Here is a 19,548-nt window from a genome sequence, read left to right as displayed (position 1 = left end):
TTCAGCAAGTAATGCAATGGAGCTTTGAACATGTGCAATTCTTCTATACATATTTCCACATTTATCATCCCGCACAAGAAAAATCAGACCAAAAAAGAAAACAAACAAACAAACAAGCAAACAACAAAAACCAAAAAAGGTGACAATACTGTGTTGTAATCCATGTTCAATTCCCATAGTCCTCTCTCTGGATCTCCATCACAAGTCTATTGGAATTCACTTAACATGAGTTCATGTGTAAGTCTCTCCAGGCCTCTCTAAAGTCATCCTGCTGGTCGTTTCTTATAGAACAATAATATTCCTTGACATTCATATACCCTAACTTATTCAGCCATTCTCCAGCTGATGGGCAGCCACTCAGTTTCCAGTTCCTTGCCACTACAAAAAGGGCTGCTATAAACATTTTTGCACACGTGGGTTTCTTTCCCTTTTATGATCTCCACAGAACAAGTGGAGACACTGCTGGATCACAGGATATTCCCAGTTTGATAGCTCTTTGGGCATAGTTCCAAATTGCTCTCCAGAATGGTTGAATCAGTTCACAACTCCACCAACAATGTATCTGTGTCCCAGTTTTCCCACATCCCCTTTTATTTTATTTTTTATTATTTTATTATCTTAATTTTTTATTTATTATCTTTTCAATCTGAGAGGTATGAAGTGGTACTTCAGAATTATCTTAATTTGCATTTCTCTGATCAATAGTGATTTAGAGAATTTTTTTCATATGACTGGAAACAGCTTTAATTTCTTCATCTTAAAATCGTTCACATCCTTTGTCCATTTATCAATTGGAGAATAATTCATATTCTTATAAATTTAAGTCAGTTGCCTATATATATGAGAAATGAGGCCTTTATCAGAATCCTTGGATATAAAATTTTCCCAATTTTCTGAGGAAGTCATATTTTAAAATGTTGTTATTGATATCTTTTAGTTTTCTGTCCCAATGTTTTTTACTCTCCTTTTCCTCACAGAGAGCTATCCCTCCTTCCCGCAGTTTGAAAAAGGAAAGGGGAGGGAGAAACAGCTCAGTAAAACTCACCAGCTCTGACATTCCATGATCTAAAGCCCTTGCCAGCTGTGGCATTGTGTTCTAAGGCCTCTCCCACTTCTCACATTCTCTGTTCTAAGGTACCCTATATTCTAAGGCCCCTCTCATATTGGAAAAAGTCAAGCTTTCTGTGCTTGAAGAAATAGGGGGAAAGGTGTCTTCTCATAGAGCTTCCTTGGAGTCAAGTGTGATCATTATAATTGTATGGTATTCTATTGTGCTTTTCATTTTCACAGTGGTTGTCATTGTTTACATTAGCCAGTTCCTGTCTGGATCACTTGGTTCGATGGCGGCTCATCTCCACATCCTTCACATTTGTCATTTCTTGCATCACAGTAATCTTCCATTTACCGTCTTAGAACATGATTGTTTAGCCATTCTCTAATCTATGGGTATCTACTTTGACCTTTGTAACCACAGAAAGTGCTGTTATAATTATTTGGATACTTATTGGATATATATATATATTATATATATATGTAAAATTTATGTCTCACAATAACGCCATGAGCAGTGGGACTATTGATATTATTAATATCCCCATTTTTGAACTGAGCAAACTGAGATAATTTTCCCAGAAGCACCCAGCCAGTAATTATCTGAGGCAGGATTTGAACTGGTCTTCTTGATTCCAAGGCTAGTGTTCTTATCTGTACACTTGGCCATCTGGTTAGGGAAAGTGATTTCATTGGTATAGGGGATGCCCAAATGTAGCAATTACTTCTGCAAATCAGTCTTGAGAGCCTCCTGGGACAGTGCCATGATAATAACAATAGCAACAACAACAATAATAGCTAGCATTTGTATAGCACTTATTGTGTACTAAATACTACACTAAATGCTTTCCATATTTGATCCTCACAGCAACCCTGCAATGTAGGTGCCATTGTATTCTCCATTTTACAGATAAGGAAACTGAGGCACCCAGATGTCAAGTAACTCACCTAGGATCACGTAGCTAGTATGTGTCGGAAGCTGGATTTTAACTCAGGCCTTCCTGATCCCAGGCCTAGGGTGTCACGTATGAACCCTGGTCTTCCTGATTCCTAAGCCAGTTCTCTCATTACTATCCCACATTGCCATGCTTTCAAATATAACTGGAGAGAATTCGTGCTTTTGGTTCCTATGTTTGGCAAGATGGCAGCTCAAGTTTTTTTTGGCCTAACTCCTTCACCCCTCAGCTTCCAAATGGCATGTAATTTGCCACATTAGTAGTCATTAATTTTACAGCAAATAGAGAAGATGGAAAATACTTCCATAATAGTCACATCTTCTGAAATAACAGCACAGGCCTGATGTGCATGTAGTTTCACTCACCCTAACCACTGGAGCCCACACAAGAGCCACATCTTCAGAGTAAACAACCTGACAGGCTGGTGTTTCAAGCTCTGGCTATGGTGGCTTTTCTCCTTTCTCCTTCTGTTAGTGATTCCCTCTGATCTTCTGGTACTCTAGTATTTCATTTACTCAGATGCAGGCCGCAACCCATCCACGTCTGTCCATCCTGCGTAACTGTCTCTCATCCACGTTATCCCATAAGTTTGCCACGGGAGACCTGCCCGATGTGCTAAATTAGGCCTTCTTTTGACATTGAATGGATATTAAGGGAGCACTCTGGCTAGCCACAAGCCGTTTTTCACTGGTCTCTATGTCACACTATCCCCCTCCCCATATTTTTCCCAGTCATCTCATTCCACCATCGCTTCCCTGATATCATTCTTTATATTTCATGTATTATAGCCTGCTCGTGTCTACCATGTGCCTCTTCATAGTCCACTGGATGAGTCTCAGATTCAATATTCTCCTTTCTTCCCCCTGTCCAAATCTGGGCCTATTGGTCGTGTTCATCCCGGAGAGATGGAAATACGGCACAGGAGTTTAGAATGTTGGACTTGGAGTCAGAAAGTTTTGGCTTTAACTCTTTCCTCAGAAATCATTTTACTCTATGACTCTGACCAGATCCTTTAACCTCTCCAACCTTTAGTTTCCTCATCTGGAAAACTGAGATACGATAGTACCTACCTCACAGCTTTTTGGGAAGATTTTATATATAATTGTTTATAATATTTATTTATATTTTATATATTTATTTATTATTGCTATATAAATATTATATGTAAATATATAATAATATAATAAATAATATTGATATATTGTATATAATATATTATTGATATATTATATATAATATATAATACATATATTATATATATAATTTTAACTAATCTTCCCCCAAAGCTTCATATTTTTCAAAGCATTTTACAGATATAGACATGTATATACATATATATGTAAAATTCTTTGAAAAATATGAAGTGCTATGCCCATGTGTTTTTATTATTTATATTATCAATGATGAACTCTGTGTGTTATCCACACAACTAGTTATTTTAGTTTATATGATAGACTTTTTTCATCCTCTTGGTTTTTCCTGTGTGGATAGTTAAGCTAATCACTTAAATGACTTGAGATCCAGTTTAAGAGCTTCAGCAGTTCTCAGATCTGGATGTAACGGGCACAGTATCATTCACAAGCAGGAGCATCTTAAGGATCCAACCATCTATAGGGAGTCATTCCCCTTTATGAGCTTTTTGTCTTTCCTTCTCCACTATAGGGAGAAACCATTTTTTTTTTTTTTTGGTCGAGCATACAGCCAAGACCTGATTAATGTGCATAATGAATCCCTTAAAGTGGGCCCATTATTTGAATTCACACTGCATATTTCCACTGAACTGAAACCTATTACTCTATTTTACACCATTATAATGTCAAATAGCATGAATTCAAATACATGCGACCCGTTCAAAGGATTAATTATTCACACTAATCAGGTCCTCGCTGTACATCTCCTTGTTTTACGCCTCGTTGCATTTTAATAATCAGAGAATGACTAATTCAAACGAGAAAATACATAAAATATCCACCAAGAGACATCAGTGGTTCCTTACTACAGACACAACCCCCCTCCTGAGACATTTAAACCCTTTCCAAGCTGACTGCCTTGGGCTTTGGGGCCTCATCGCATCCCTGTACAGTGGTTCCCTTCTCATACTCTATAATTCAATGAGCCAGATTTTTCTGGCTGTTCCTCATACGTGTCCTTCCATCTCCCCTCTCTAGGCCTTGGTGTAAGCTGGTCCCAATGCCTGGAACGCTCTCTCTCCTCACTTTCACCTCTTAGAAACCCTAGTTTCCTTCAGGGTTCCACTGGAATACGACCTCTTGGAGGAGCCTTTCTCCGGGTCCCTACGTGATAGTCCTTTTCTAGAAGAAAATTGCTTCGAATATATTTCATGTAAATATTATTTGCATACGTCTCCTCCCAGGGGAACGAAAGTTCCCTGAGGCCAAAAACTATCATTTTCATGGCTTCTTAGCCACTCCGACACCTAACACCGGATCTGGTGTTTAATAAATGTCTATTGAATTGAATTGAATAATAAAGAAGAATGGTGTGATGGGAATAGAAAACCAGGGTTCGAGTCTCTCTTCTGACAGCTACTGTTTGTGTGACCTGAGACAAGTCACTTTAACCTATAGGACCCTAGGCAACTTGCCAAAATCAGAAATTGCAGCATGTGTACCAGTCTACATTGGTGGAGGGACTTTCTACACTAGGAGATAAAAGAATGGCTCCAGACCTATCTATTTAGACAGATATGTGAAGTTCTTTGTGATTGTTCAAATTGATCAGTTCTCAAAGGCATTGCCTTGGGATTAGAAAAGACTTTGCTTTGAAGATTTGAGGATTCATTCTTTTTTCCAGAGCAGGGCTTCTATCTTAGAGTCTGTAAACTTGATTCTTTTTTTCCCCCTGAGGCAATTGGGGTTGAGTGACTTGCCCAGGGTCACACAGCTAGGAAGTGTTAAATGTCTGAGGGTAGATTTGAACTTTCGTCCTCCTGACTTCAGGGCTGGTGCTCTATCCACTGTGCCACCTAGCTGCCCCATAAACTTGGTTCTTTGAAATATTTCTGATTAGTGTGTTTCAATAAAATTCATTTCCTTTTAAATCCTCTATCCTTTTCTGTGCATTTAAAAATGTTCTCCTGAGAAGGGGTCTTCAGGCTTCACCAGACAGCCCAAGGTGACTGTGGTACCCAAAAGATGAAAGACCTTATAAGTGGAGGTTTTTAGCTCCAGTCTTGCAGGCACTTGGGACAAGGGACTATCAGAGCCCAAGAACCCTATTCTGAGCTCCAAAAAAGAAAACCGTGATATGACCTTGATGGTAAGATCCCAGTTCGCTGAAGCTTATGATGCTCTTCTCAAAAATCATGTTTTTAAATGCATAAATTAAAATCCATAGAAATACAAAGGAAGCCAGTTAAGTTGAAAAAGGTATGCAAAAAACAAACTCAGCGTGGACGATTCCCATTTTTTGTTGCAATCGGTTGAATGTGAAGTGAATATTCAGAGTTATTTCGATTTACATTTCTCTTCCTCTCGATGATTTGGAGCATTTTCATAGAGTCATTTATCTATTTCTTTGGGAAACGTGTTTCTTATATCCTTTGGCCAGTGACCGGGGAATGGATTTTGGGCGTCCTATATTTGCATCGGTTCAACGTGTTGTGGGTTTCATCGGTGATTTTTGCCACTTTCCCTCTCTGCTATTTTCTTTTCTACTTCGGTCTCCATCGTGTTTGTGCAAAAGTTTCATATGTCACGTAATCGAAACTGTCGTTTGATCTGTTATGATCTTCTCGATTTCTTTTTCGGTTAAGAATTCTCCCTCGAAATGCATTGTGACAGATCTCATTCTCTTCTAATTAAGTTATCTTTAAAATTCAAATCCCATATCGATTTTAAGATTATTGTGGTATATAGTGGAAGATGATGATCTAAATTTAATTTCTGCCAAATTGCTTTCCAGTTTTCCCAGAACTTCTTGTCAGAAAAAGAGTCCTTGCCCTAGTAATTTATGTTCTTGAGTTTATGAAGCGTCGCCACTCCCTTTTGCTCATACAAATGAGGAGTCACCTGACTTTGTAATGCTGTTCGATACTCCAAAACCCAATCCAGCCCTTTGCTTGAGAAAAATCCCCAGTTCCTTCACAGCCAACTCCCCTGAGCAGAGAGGAGTGGCCATGGCACCGAGAGATTCTGGGAGTATCCCGTCTTCCTGGCCTTCTGGATTCTGCCAACTTTCTGATGTATTTCTCCCGGTCTGTGTCTTTTCTTTCCAGATTGGAGACCGCCAGGGACCACGTGTTGCCCATCGACTATTACTTTCCACCACAAAAGACCTGCCTGATCTGTGGCGACGAAGCTTCGGGCTGCCACTACGGGGCGCTCACCTGCGGCAGCTGCAAAGTCTTCTTCAAGAGAGCAGCAGAAGGTAAAAGGGGCTTCCAAGTTCCCTTGTTGTTCCCCGTGGTTTCCTTTTTGGTTCCTGGTAGCCATAGCGGCCCTCCCATTTGAGGATTCCCTGGGCTCTCGAGGCCTTACCTGGGCCTCAGTTCCTCTGAGAACACACAAGGGCCTCCAGCACGGCTCTGCCCGGTTGTGCCCGCAGTGACTTTTCTCAGGCCAGACAGAGCCCTTGTGAGGTAGATGGGGAGTTGGAAAACCGCACGTGGTCCCAGCTGCCCTCTGTGTTTCGTTAACTGAGCCCGGAGACAACGGACTATTTCGTTATCTCTCCACGGACACCTCTCCAAAGCACTGAGAAGGAAAAGAGCTGTAGCTGGCAGGGTCGATAGACATCCCTGAGAAAGTCACCCACCTTCTTCCTCTAAAGACCATGAGAAACTCCTACTGTGTGTTGGGGAGCCCATTCCCGGCCTTCAGAACTATTAGGGCCCGTGTCAATAGCACTTTCCCCACTGTCATCCTGTGGTTTGGGGTAATAGCCCCATTTGGACAGAGGAAGAAACTGAGGCTTAGGGACCAAAGGATCTCAGATCTTGAGCTGGAAGGGGCTTTAGATATCATCATATTGTCTGATCCCCTCCTTTTACGGACAAGGAAACTGACCGGGGAAGGGACTTATCCAAGGTCACACATAGGAATCTTCCTAGCTCTAGAGCTAGAAGGGGCCTTGGAAGTCTGGTTCTGATTTGGTTCTCTCATTCTATAGAAGAAGAAACTGCAGGTAACAAGTGGCATAGCCTCGGTTTAATCTCTGGTTCCAAGTCGAATGCACTTTCCCCTGCACCGCACTGCCTCCACCAGTAGGGAGTCACGCTCCACATTGGATAGTGGCGGATCTGGGATCTGAACCCAGCTCTTCTTCCACCCCCATTGCTCAGTCTTTCTGTCCCATGGAGTGCTGAGCTATTTTTGCTCCTAGTCGGGCAACGGGGAGGCTGCATTAGGTGCCTGGGCTCCAGGCCCTGCCATAGAGCCATAGAGCCCGGCCTCCGGGAGCTTAGATTCTGGGGGAGGCCACGGCCAAATGCCTGCAGGGAAAGCGGAGGGGAGCCTTGGGGAGGGGAAGGCTCAGTGGCTGGGGTGGGGCTGGAAGGAGACCAGGAAAAGAGGAGAGGGACTGGCTTCAGGCTTCCGAGAAAGCCCCAATTCTGAGAGGGAAAAAGGACAGCAGTGGGAAGGGCGTGGGAGAAAAAGCCCATTGCTGAAGTCTCCACATCTTCCCACTCTCGCCCAAAAGTACGCTGACAGTTACCGTTCGGTTGTTTTCCGGTCATGTCGGACTCTTTGTGACCCCATTTGGGTTCTCCTTGGCAGAAATACTGGAGGGGTGGTTTGCAGGGTCACACAGCTAAAAAGCATGAGGTCACATTGGAACTCGGGTCTTCCTGACACCAGGCCCAATGCTTTATCCACTGCAGAGCCACCTAGCTGACCCTCTTGACTATCATTGTCCCAGACCGATGACTATTTATCTCCTCCATTGGCATCCTGAATATATGCTGGCGGGATGGCCCAGAGTTCCTTGGGCTTAGCGGATTGGGCATTTGGCTGAGGGCTGCAGGGGCCCTGGGTTCAAAGCGGAACTCTTCCACTCTCTAGTTACGTGATGGTGGTTGGCATCCTTCGTTCTGGAAGAGAACCAAAATCGACATCACTGTGCGAGAGTCGAGTTTCATGTGTGTGTAGGAAGTCCCGGGGCCTCTTTGAACCTCCACTCTCCCATCTAGAGAAACAAGGAGAGTCATTATTCTGACCCTGCACCCCTCCCTAGACTAATCGAGGGCCACCCAGATGATGGGGGAATGGGTCCTTTTGGGGACCGCTTTGTCCTCCCGCCATCGGTAGGCCTGAGACATCGGGGATGTCCCTTTGGCTCTTGGGAAGGTAGGAGGCTTTCTTAAAAATTGCCTCCCAGGCCTGCCTCCCCCCAGGGAATCAGCATCGCTGCTCCCTCCCCGCTGGGACAGGCCCCCAATACATAAGGCACCTTCTTGAGCAGCCGTTTCAAGCCTTTCCTATAACCATGACCCATGTCCTAGGTCTCAGCCCTGCCTCCTGAAGTCATGGGACAGTCCTGCAGCGCCCCCCCCCCAACACCCCTCCACTCCCGGCTACTCGTCCCCTGTCCTTTGACGTCGCTTTCTGTCCTAAATGGATTCTGCTTTTGTCCTACTCTGGACCCCGAAGTTAGTACCAGGAGGAGGCCCTCTAGTCCATCCCTGCCTCGTTTCACAGAAGTGATTGATTGGCCCAAGGTCACATGTAGTAGGAAAGACCTCTGAGACTATCTAGCCCAAGCTCCTTCTTTTCTAGAAGAGGAAACTGAGGCACACGGAAGGGAAACGATTTGTTCCAGGTCCCACAGGGGATTCTAGAGCTGGAAGGAGCAATTGGTATGACTCACTCATTTTACAGTTCAGTAAACCGAAGCCCGGGGCCACAGAAGGAGTCAACGGAAGTAGTCGTTCAAATCTGAACGAGGATCCTTCGATCCTGACTCCGTTCCCTTGCACGCCTTCCCTGCACTTTGGTCTGTCAGTGCCCCTCCTAAAATTCTGAATCAGAACCAGAAGGGCTCTCAGCTGTACAGTCTGACCTGCCTCCCAACTGTTGCTTGGGATCCTACCAGCAGCATCCAGAACTGTCTTTTTGCTTCGTGCCCTTCACCATGGCATCAAGAACTCAGCTTCCTCCTCTAGATGTGGGGGTCTGACCAGGGCAAAGGCTCATGGGATCTACCCTCACTCATTCTCACCGACCGTAGCCTTGGAATTAATGAATGCGCCACATTTTCCTGAGCTTCCAGTCCACTCGGGCCCCCGGATTCTCTTCTGCCATTTGGTTTTTGGGCCGATGCACAGTGCCGTGTCTTTCTCTGACTGCTTAAAGACTCTCCCTCCCAAGGAGTGCTCCTGAAGGAGTAGTGGTCCTGTCTCGGTGCTGGTTTCTCTAAGGTAGATAATAATGATTCTCTCATTCTCCTCCTCTGAGCCAAGAACTTTCTTCAGAAAGAGAGTTGGCCATCACCCCAAAAGAGGAAGCCTTCCCTGGGCCCCAACCCAGGTGTCTGATCCAACCCTTCCTTGACTTGGCCCAGGTTATCGAGCCCAGAGCCAGAGCCAGGGCTTATGTAAGGCTCGTAAACAACACCGGTGGGTTCCTGCAGTCTGAGTCGGAGGCGAGAAGAGCGATTTTGCCCAACCAGCTCCCTTTTCCCCGATGGAAAGGCAGAGGAGAGACCTCGGGGGTCCCGGACCACTTCGGCTACAGGTCGGAAAGGGCCCCAGAGGCCCGCCAGTCCGACCCCCCCCATTTTACACGGGAGGAAGTTGAGGCCCGGGGAGCGGGAGTACCCAAAGTCACATAGGGTAGAGAAAGGATCAGGATTCACGTTCCCTGATTCCAGAGCCAGCCTATTGTTCAGTCATGTCTGACTCTTCGTGACCACATTTGAGGTTTTCTCGACCAAGATACTGGAACAGGTCAGCCATTTCCTTCTTCAGCTCATTTTACAGATGAGGAAACTGAGGCAGACAGGGTGAAGTGACTCAACCAGGTTCACACAGTCAGTGCCTGAAGGCACTGTACTCTGCTGCCACCTTCATGTGTATATGTCATTGCCTTTTCAGGACCCCATTATCAGATATGGCCAAGCTACGAAGCTTCAGAAGGCATGTGACCTGGTCTGTGCCCATGGTGCACTGATTGGCTGATGACCAGGGCTAGGACAGCGGCTCCTGAACATGAGGCCCATGGGCACTTCAGGGACATGGCCAGACTTGGTGTTAAGGTGCCACTGAGCTCTCATTCTTTTTTTCCTGAGGCAGTTGGGGTTAAGTGACTTGCCCAGGGTCACACAGCTAGGAAGTGTCAAGTGTCTGAGGCCAGATTTAAACTCAGGTCCTCTTGACTTCAGGGCCGGTGCTCTAGCCACTGTACCACTTAGCTACCCCTGGTTACCTCTTTTTTTTTTTAAGAGCAGCATCCACAATAAAGATAATGACCTGGCCACTCTGTCCTCCCAGACCCGCTACTCTTTTTCCTGGGTAAGGCAGGGAGAAAGAAAGCGGGAGGAAGCCAGGGGCCCGATCGGCAGACAAGAGATGAGCCAACCTCCAGGAACTTTTGCAAATCTGGGTCAGCAAATTGGGGTTTGGAAAAATAGGGAAAATGATCACCCAGGCCAGGAAAGGGGAAGGCTTTCCTCTTGTCTATTCTGCACTCACGTGCCCCCCCCCCCCAGAGACGCCCAGCTCCGTGCAGGGGAGTTCTCCTGATGGAGAAACTGAGCCGGAGCCAAGGCGGGAGCAGGCGGGGGGGGGCGGGAGCCAGCTTGGGGGGCACTCCTACTTAGCCCTAGGGAGGGTGTTTAAAGCACAGGAAGCCTCTCTTAGAAATGAATAAGAGGCCGTGGTGCCTTTGGAGATGGGTCCCTGCAAGGGCCCAAACCCAGCTGGCCTTAGACGTCAAAGGACTATCACAGGCTCAGGCTCCCAAATCTAGAACCCAGAAGGCCTCCGACTGACCCATGTTACAGATGAAGAAACGGCCCAGGGAGGTGAGGTGATATGGGATCTGAGATTTTCAGCTGCAAAGGGCCCCAAGAGTGCCTTAGGCTGACTCACAGCTGCTACTAATGAGGATAAAGACACATCTGGCTCACCCCAGAGAGCTGTATTAGAGTCCCAGTTCCAATGCTTCCCAGTGTACTGAACCCAAGCAAGCCGTGATCCTCTTTGGGCCTCAGTGTCCATTGTTAACACTGGATGTCTTCTAGGGATGATGGGAGGAAAGTAATAAGAGCTTTTATTATCTTTGTTGTTGTCACTGTTCTTCTCCTCCTCCTTTTCTTCAACCTCCTCCTTCTTCTTTCCCCCCTTTCCCTCCCTTCCCTTTTTCTTCTTCTTTCTCCCCTCCCCTTTCCCTCTCCCCTCCCATCTCCTCCTCTTCCTCCATCTCCTCCCATTCTTCCTCTTCCTCCTCTTTCTGTGAAAAAGAGAGTCAGAGCAAGTCACTTGCCCTCCCTGGGCCTCAGTTTCCCATTCTATAAAAAGAGAAAGTCGGATGCGACGGCTTCTGAGGGCCCGCCTTGCTCTAGATCTCTAATCTAACCACTGTGGGGAACTCCTTTGTGTGGAAACTCCCTTCCCCCCATGCAGGCTAACAATCTCTCTCATCTGTGAATTGTGGTCTTGGGGAGTCCCTGGGACACAGGCAGGTTAAGCGAGCCGTTAATCTGCACTTCAGCTCCTACTAAGTGCCAGGCCTTGTGCCAAGAAGCCTACTAACATGGTTACGCAGAGATGGGAGGTGGGCTTATTGAGAGTTAACCTTTGAGGTGGTAGCAATAACAACAGCAGCACAGTTTCGAAATATTATCTCGTTGGATGCTCACAACAACCCTGAGAGGTGTGTGCTCTTCTTAAACTCATTTTGATCATTGAGGAAACTGAGGCAGACGGAGGTGAGGTGACTAGCCAGGAAGTGCCCGAGACCGGATCGGAACTTTCTGAGGCCTCGGACTCGAGGTGACCGCCCCAGCTCGGGTCCAGCCTCGGGCCACGATTCTGTCATTTATCCTGTAGCTGTCCCCCATGTGTCCGCCATACCATATCCTGAGTTGTTTGGTGGGGAAGGCTTCCATGGTGGTTCCAGGTCTCGTTTTCCAGCGGAGGAGATAAGAGGGAAGCCGTCGGTGTGCTCTCACCTGGCCGCCGATGAGGGGCTCAAGCTCTAGGCCTTAAGCCCAGGCTCGGGATTCTGGGCACGGTGTCTGTTTGTCTCCACACCCCCCCATCTGGCAGCTCTGTAAGCTCCAAAAGGCCCAGCCCAGCCCGGGTTTTGCTCTAAACCTGTGTTGCCCCCAGTCTGGAACACACACTCGGCTCTTAAATCTTTGTTTGTAGAACAAAGGAGGGGAGCAAGGCTGCCCAGAACTAGGCCTGGGTCCATCCCCTGAGGCCTGCTGGATCTGGTCCCCGGGTGGCTGTATTTAGGCCTTCACTTGAAGGGACTGAGGGAGGAAGATGGCTTTGGAAAAAATCATTATTGGTGTTTTCTTTCTCCTCCCATCTGGAAAGCTGTGTGACTTGTTTTACAGCTCTCATCAACCCAGCTTGAAGCAGGCGGGGGGGCGGGGGGCTGTCTTATTACCCGCCTCGAACATTTATTGATTTGTTTTTCCCGTTTTTACAATATAGCTTTACTACCTGAGAGATTCTGCTGCTGAGGTGCGTGGAATTGGCTTCCTTTAGATCTTTGAATCCCACCAATCGGAGAGGCAGCAGCCTCTCCTCCCACCCTCCGGCTCCCATCTCCCATTTCACTGTTCCTCTGTCTCCCTCCCTCCATCTTTCTCCATCCCTCAATGTCTCTCTCCTTCTTCTCTGTCTCTGTGTGTGTCTCTGTGTGTGTCTGCATCTGTGTCTCCATCTCTGTCTCCCCCCTTCCTTCTCTCCTCCCCAGCCATGCGGGTGTTCTTCCTGTCCATCCCCCCCTTCTTCTCCGTCTCCCTTTCCTCCTGTGTCTCCTTAGGCCTGCATTTTCGCCATTTCTGTGTCCTCCTCACTCTGCCTCTTTCCCTCCCCTCTCTTTCCCTTTCTCCTTTCATTTGCTTGCTTCCTTCTCTCTCTCCTCCTCCTATAACCATGCCCTCTTCCTCTTTGTCCCCTTTCCCTTTCCCAGCCCGTCATTCCTCTCCCCCTCCATCTCCCTCTTTCCCTCAGTCTCCCCAACTCCTCCTCTTCCATCCTTCTCTCTCTTTGTCCCCTCCCTCTGTTCTGTCTGTCTTTTTCTCTTCCCCCTCTTCCATCTCATAATAGAAAGTGATCTTAGATCCCAACTCCCCTTTGACTGGGGGCCCCACCTCCCACAGCAGCCCATCCCAGCTTGGGACCCCCCCTCCCTGGAACAGGTTCGTCCTTGTGTCCGTCAAGGTGCTGCCCGCCCCGTGGCTCCAAGTTCTGGCCTCCACGTGACTGCCCCCTGCAGACTTAGACATGATAATCACACCCTCTTCACCCCTGGCCTTCTCTTCCTCATATGGAAGGCCTCCATGTCCTGAATTTTGCCGGTCAGCTTCCCCTGAGCACTCTCTGGCTCACCAACGTCCTTCCTAAAACGTAGAACCAGACATGGGTCCAAACTGGGACCTCACTGACACGGTAAGCTCTCTGATGCAGGTTGGCCTCTTATAGTCCCAGAGAATGCTCAGAGACCTGAGCGGTCACGTTACTTGGCCAGGGTCACGCGGCCAGGGTGCATCCAATATGGGCCTTGAGCCTTGGTCCTCCCAGCCTGAAGGCCAGCTTTCCATCCACTCTACTTCCTAGGGCCTCCTTAGTGACCCGGATGGGATCCTGCTTGTCCCTCATCCCTTAGCTGGTCCCCTCCCCGAACTCTCCATCTCCCCTTCTGCCTCTTTCTTCCTTCCTCTTCTGGTAAGGATAGAGAAGTCCTTTGTGTTCTACCCTTTTACTCAGTTGCATTCAGAGCAGACTCCATCCAGAGTCTCAAAGGAGTCTGCTTTGGGATATCCCTTCGAAACCAGCCAGATTTGCCCGTGTGGAGGGAAGGAGGAGAAGGGAGCCCCCACGTGGCCCCGTCTTTATTTCTATGATGGGGGACTGGCCAACAATATAACTTTGATAAACAAGTGGCCCAGTGTCAAAGAGAACCCTGCCATCAGCGAGTCGATTCCAGCACCGCAGCTTAAGAACGGGGGGGGGGGGGGTTGGGGGGTGGAGGGAGGAAGACTTCCTCAGGTTAATAAGCCTCAGCTTTTTAATTTGTGAAATGGGGATATTTATTATCTTTTTAAAGCCACTGAGCACTCACCAGGCACGAGGTCTTCTCGGTGCCCCAGGTAGGGTACCCAGGGTTGAGAAGGGCTAAGAATGAAACAGACCCCACACATATACACTAGGAATTGATGGAGGAGGCAGCACTGGCAGTTGGGAGAATTGGGCAGTATTTCCGCTAGAATTGTGGATGAAGAGAAGGAGTGGATGAGGGGAAGCTGAGGAGTGAGTGCATTCCCAGCATGCATTGTGACCTGAGCAAAGGCGGGGAGATGGGAGCTGAAACTTCACGGGGGAGGTACAAAGAGAAGGCCAGTCTGTCCACATCAGAAAGTTAGGCCAAATCTCTTCCTGCTCCCCAGGCTGTGTTTCAAGGAGCCTTCAGCTCCGACACTCTGCATGTATTTCATAGCGTAGATGTCTGAAGGCCTCAGTACTTATGCTCAGGCTTACTTAGCTGTGTCACCTTGGTCAGATCACTTGGGGATCTCAGTTTCCTTCTTGGTAAAATGACAGCATTGGACCAGATGACTTCTGGAGGTCCTTGCAGCTCTAGATGCTAATCCTCTCTGTGACCTCAAGTAAGTCACTTTAACCTTCCTGGGTGTCATTTTCCCTCCCTGTAAAATGACCGGGGTTGGATGATGTGGCCTCCAAAGTGCCGTTCCAACTTATGGTTCTATGTGCCAAGATCCTTTTGGGCTCCGACAGTCTTGGATCGCCAGATCCGTGTCCCACCGTGACCCAGTCTCTCCAGCCTCTCACTGGTGCTCATCACGGCCCCCTTGGAGTGGTGGCCCCACTCCTCTTGCTTCCTCTCCTTTATAACGGGTTCAGTGATCACCCTGATTTCCCTAGGTGAGCTCGTTGAATCCATACCGGGCCCAAGGATTTACTATTTTTCAGGCATTCACGAGAAAAACATCAGAGATTCCATTATCTGTTGGTTTTGTACCCGGTAGGGCCTTTTGAGACACGTAATAAAAATAGAGCTCGAGCTCGTGTGCAGAATGGGGAGGATGACACCCTACTGGCGGGTGTTTCCACAGCATCTGATTTAGTGTTTTGGGCAAATTTCAAGTGCTCCTTTGACTCCTCTTCCTTCCAGCCCTCCCTTCTCCCCCGACTCCCCTGAAGACGTAAACGCACATGTCCGTGGTCAAGTACCTCCGACCCCTTCATTTCATTCCCTCGGCTGCCACATTCCTGCTTGTCTGGGGCCTCATGGAGAGTCTCGAGCACACGTCGCTGCTTTGGGAATGCCAACTCTCTGGTAGGAGATGGTGCCGAGAAGCTGCTAAGAGAGTGGCCCGGGGCCTCCCAGACCTTCCCAGCATCCGGGCAGACACAGATGCGGCCCGATGGCCACTCTCATCCAGAACGACTAGGCCGAGAACAAGGGAACTTCGGGCCCGGTCCCAATTCTGCCACTAACTTTGCTCCGTTCTTCTGGGATCTGACATTCCCCTGCACAAAGGAGAGGCTTGAATTGAGCTCTTGGGCCATCATCCTCCACTGATATTCTGGGTCCCGGATTCTGAACTTCCTTTTGTTGTGAGCAGTCAATCAGAGGCAGAGAGGAAGTACAGGAGACCACTGTCCTTTCACTCCTGTGACTCTCAGTTTCCTCTTCTCAAAAATGAAATTCATAATGGCCAAGGTCATCCTACCTAATGGATGGTGCAGAGCTGGCCTTAGAACCCTGAGGACCCAAGGTCAGTTCCTGCCTCTAACATCTTTTGGCTGGGTAACCCTGGGCAAGTCACATCGTCTCTTAGCAGTCCAGGCCTTTACAAGTGAATAAACTGAGGCCAAATGAGGCAGAGCAACTTTATAGAATAAGAATTTGAGCTGAATAAGACTTCAGAGGCCATCAGGTTCAATCCCTTTATTTTACAGATAGGGAAACTAAGACCAGGAAGGGGGGAATGTAATCTGACCCGGATCGCACACGGGATCATGGTTCTAGAACCATAATGGACCTTGTAAGTCACGATACATCATTTTACAGAGCAAGAAACTGAGGATGGGAGAAATCAAGCAACTTTCTTGAAGCCATCCCGGTACTGAGTGGCAGAACTCAGGACTTGGGAGTCCAAATCTTTCCCAGAACCCCATGCTGAGAATTTGCATACCGTTCTAAAAAAAGAAATCACTTTCCTCAGAAGTCAGTTCTAGCCAATAGCCATTTGGACCAGACCTTAAATGTTCTCGGTATACTGTTTCATAGCGCAGTGGATCAGTAACGTCAGGTCTTAGAGAGTTAGTTGCCTAGAGAGCTGGGCAGGTAAACGATCTGCTGCTGTTCATGCTGTCAGTAAATGTTGCGGGTGGAACTTGAGCCTGTCTCCCCGAGTCCAAGATCGGCCTCCTATCTACTCTCCCAGCCTCCCCTTCTGGGATCTTTTGTGGATTTGGACAATAATTAAACACAAGAGAATATAATACATCTGACACATTCATTTCCACTCAACCAGCACAATGTCACCATGTTAAATGCAGGTGACACAAAGACAGAAATGAAAGTGGCTGCCTTCGAAGGCCTCGCGTTCCTATAGTATGTTGACGCTGTTCTTATGAAGCCCTCGCTGTCCCGTGGTAGGGACCTGACGTCTCCTGTTTTCTGCTCTTCTCTAGCTCCGAGTGGGCCGCAAGCCTGGAGTTCTATGTACCGAGCCCAGATCAAAGGCCCCTAGAATCCTTCTCAACAATGAGAAAACTGTAACTCACAGTTGTCGGTCCTAACCTTTGACACTTCAGGAGCCATGCCAGGAGCGATGGACAAGAAGTAGCTACGGGCCTCGCGGTGTCATGGGAACATTGTAGGAAGGCCAGATGTTCTGGATCACTCACAGATAACATGAAACTCATGCAGACCCATACTTTGACTTGCTAAAAAGAATCACTGTCCATGGTGTGGTAGAAAAAGCATGATCCTTGAAATCAGAAGGCTTGGGTTTTTTAACATTAGCCAACAGCTACCCTAAGGCAGTTAGGTGGTGCTGTGGTGGGTACAGTCTGGAGTCAGGAGGCTAGGCGTTCATTCAGGTGCAGCCTCAGAACCCACTGTGTGTCCCTGGGCAAGTCACTTAACCTCTGTTTGGAGAAGGATGTAGCCAACCACTCCATTTTCCTTGCCAAGAAAACCCCATGGGCTCATGAAGAATCAGACACGACTGAGCACACACTTACCTGGTCGGCCCTGGGGACTCAAAGCACCTCCCTAGGACTCAAAGACATGAAACAAAATGACCTTCAACAGCCCCTTCCAGATCTTGATCCCACAATCCTATCAAATTGTGGGTCCTTGAAGCATTAAGATAAATGGGGGCTGTAAAATGCCCTTCATTTCCTTTCTTTCCTGTTTCAGGGAAGATAAGAGAGAAACAAGAGGGGCAACCCGAAGGCGGCTCCTGCCTTAGTTCAGACTTTAGATTTGTGTTTTCTCTCTCGTTTCATTTCTCTCATGGGGAAGCTCATTCTTGTATCCTCAATTTGACTTCATTGTGGTATCTGGACTCTTGCCTAGAAACCAGTGGGTATCAGGCAGCTTTGTGAGACAGTGAAATCCATCGGTGTTGCTCTGCACTCATCTGGGTATAGGTAAAGGCAAAGTCTGTACTGGAGGGAATCCCAATGAACCCTCCCAGTGGAGTGGGAGCCCCAGACCAGTTGATCATAGACTCCTAGATTTAGAGCTAAAGGGGACCGTGTAGGCCATCTCTTTGACCTCCTCATTTGGATCAGGATAAAACAATGACCTAGAGAGCCCAGTTTAGAGTCAGTATCCAAAGTCACACAAGGAGACTCTGAACTCATGACCTCTGACCCCCCACCCCAGCCCACTTTCCTCTGCTATGCTAGTGGATGTCTTTCTTGATCAGGATTATGGGAAAACAGTGGCCATGATAATACGCTATATTTCTATACCGTTTCCTCAACTCTTGCTTGTTTGAGCCTCTCAAGATCACTGTGAGATAACCAGTGCAAATGTCATCTCCATTCTTGCAGATGAGGAAAACGAAGGCTTCCAAGAAGATTTCCCGAGGCTGAGAAACTTTTAAAGTGTAGTTCTCTCCAGGTCTGGTGGCCTTTCTGGCCTAGTTGGGCCTGTGTTTCCTGACAAGTTCATTAGGTTCCCTGTAGTAGTCATCATGTTCAATTTCTCTCTCTTTCACTAACTGGATCACAGACTTAGACTTAAAGGATGATCCAGTCAAACCTCCTTGTTTTACAGAAAAGGAAACTGAGGGAAAGGGACTTATTATAGTTCCATCATAATTAAGTGGAGGAAAGAAGTTGAAACACATTGATCTTACTTTGTGATCTGTTGTCTTGCCTCATTCTTGAATGCTCTCAGGACAGTCCAGCTTAGTCGGGTCTCTCCCCAAACATTTTGTAAATCTGTTTTCCCTCTATTGCTTCTTTCAGTTTTATGAAGAGACTCCTCATAATCTTCTGCTATCTTCCTTCCTAAGATTTTATAAGCCGTTCTAAACTCATCTTGCCCTCGGCAACCACGTCTTCTTTTGGCCAGTTCACATGTTTACCGGCTGAGGTGGTTTCTAGACTCTCTGGCCTTCTTATTGTGACAATTGATTTCAGTCAGTAAAACTTCCTTTGGGAATGCAGATCGTCAATTCATTCTTTTATGCATTTCAGTAGGTCACATGGGAAATATCTCTCTTATATACTCCATCTCCTCCTTTTTATGCCTTCTTGGGACTAATTTTGATCTTTTCTCTAAACCCCATCGATGGGCTGCTTATCCACAATGAGCCGATTCAGAAATAACTCTCATTACGGTAACCAAGTGTTTGCTGCCTGTTAGAGTATGATTTAAACACCCGGTGACTCTAACTTCATCCTGTTCACAGCATTTAGGGATATCATCAAGCCTAAATTTGCTTCTTTACATGTCAAATTCTATGTTATTCATGACGTAGATGTGTAGTTTTGTTTCACTTTATAGCCTCTCTTGTTTCTCCTTCTCCTTAAACCATGGTGATGGTGGATTTGTTATTATTATTTTAAGATAGTCCTGGGTCCGTTCCCACTATGAAATGGCATGGAAACTTTGACCTGGTCCATTTTCTGATCTAATTCATCCCTCCTGATACAACCTGATGGTTTTCCACGATGGTGTTAAATTCACTTTGGACACCTGGTAAGCATAGCCCACCGTAGCGCCGCGCTCCTGGCTCAAGAGATCTCAGTCTCCCCGTTAGCCGAGATTACAGCCTGATTTAAAATATCTTTACCAACATATTTGTCACGATCTCCTCTAACCCCCAGCCCTTTACACTGAAGTCAATGCAC

The 19,548-nt window shown here is 47.1% G+C and overlaps 1 protein-coding gene across 1 annotated transcript in view; it reads left to right on the top strand.

Moving 5' to 3' along the window:
* AR (androgen receptor) overlaps positions 1-19,548 on the top strand; it is a 193,599-nt gene that overhangs the window by 103,416 nt on the left and 70,635 nt on the right. Inside the window, exon 2 of the mRNA XM_051968418.1 lies at positions 6,244-6,395. Coding sequence (XP_051824378.1) covers positions 6,244-6,395 — 152 coding nt within the window. The remainder of the gene's footprint in view (positions 1-6,243; positions 6,396-19,548) is intronic.

Source organism: Antechinus flavipes, chromosome X (assembly GCF_016432865.1).
Source record: "Antechinus flavipes isolate AdamAnt ecotype Samford, QLD, Australia chromosome X, AdamAnt_v2, whole genome shotgun sequence".
Taxonomy (NCBI): Eukaryota; Metazoa; Chordata; class Mammalia; order Dasyuromorphia; family Dasyuridae; genus Antechinus; species Antechinus flavipes.
This window is presented reverse-complemented; position numbering and strand designations above follow the sequence as displayed.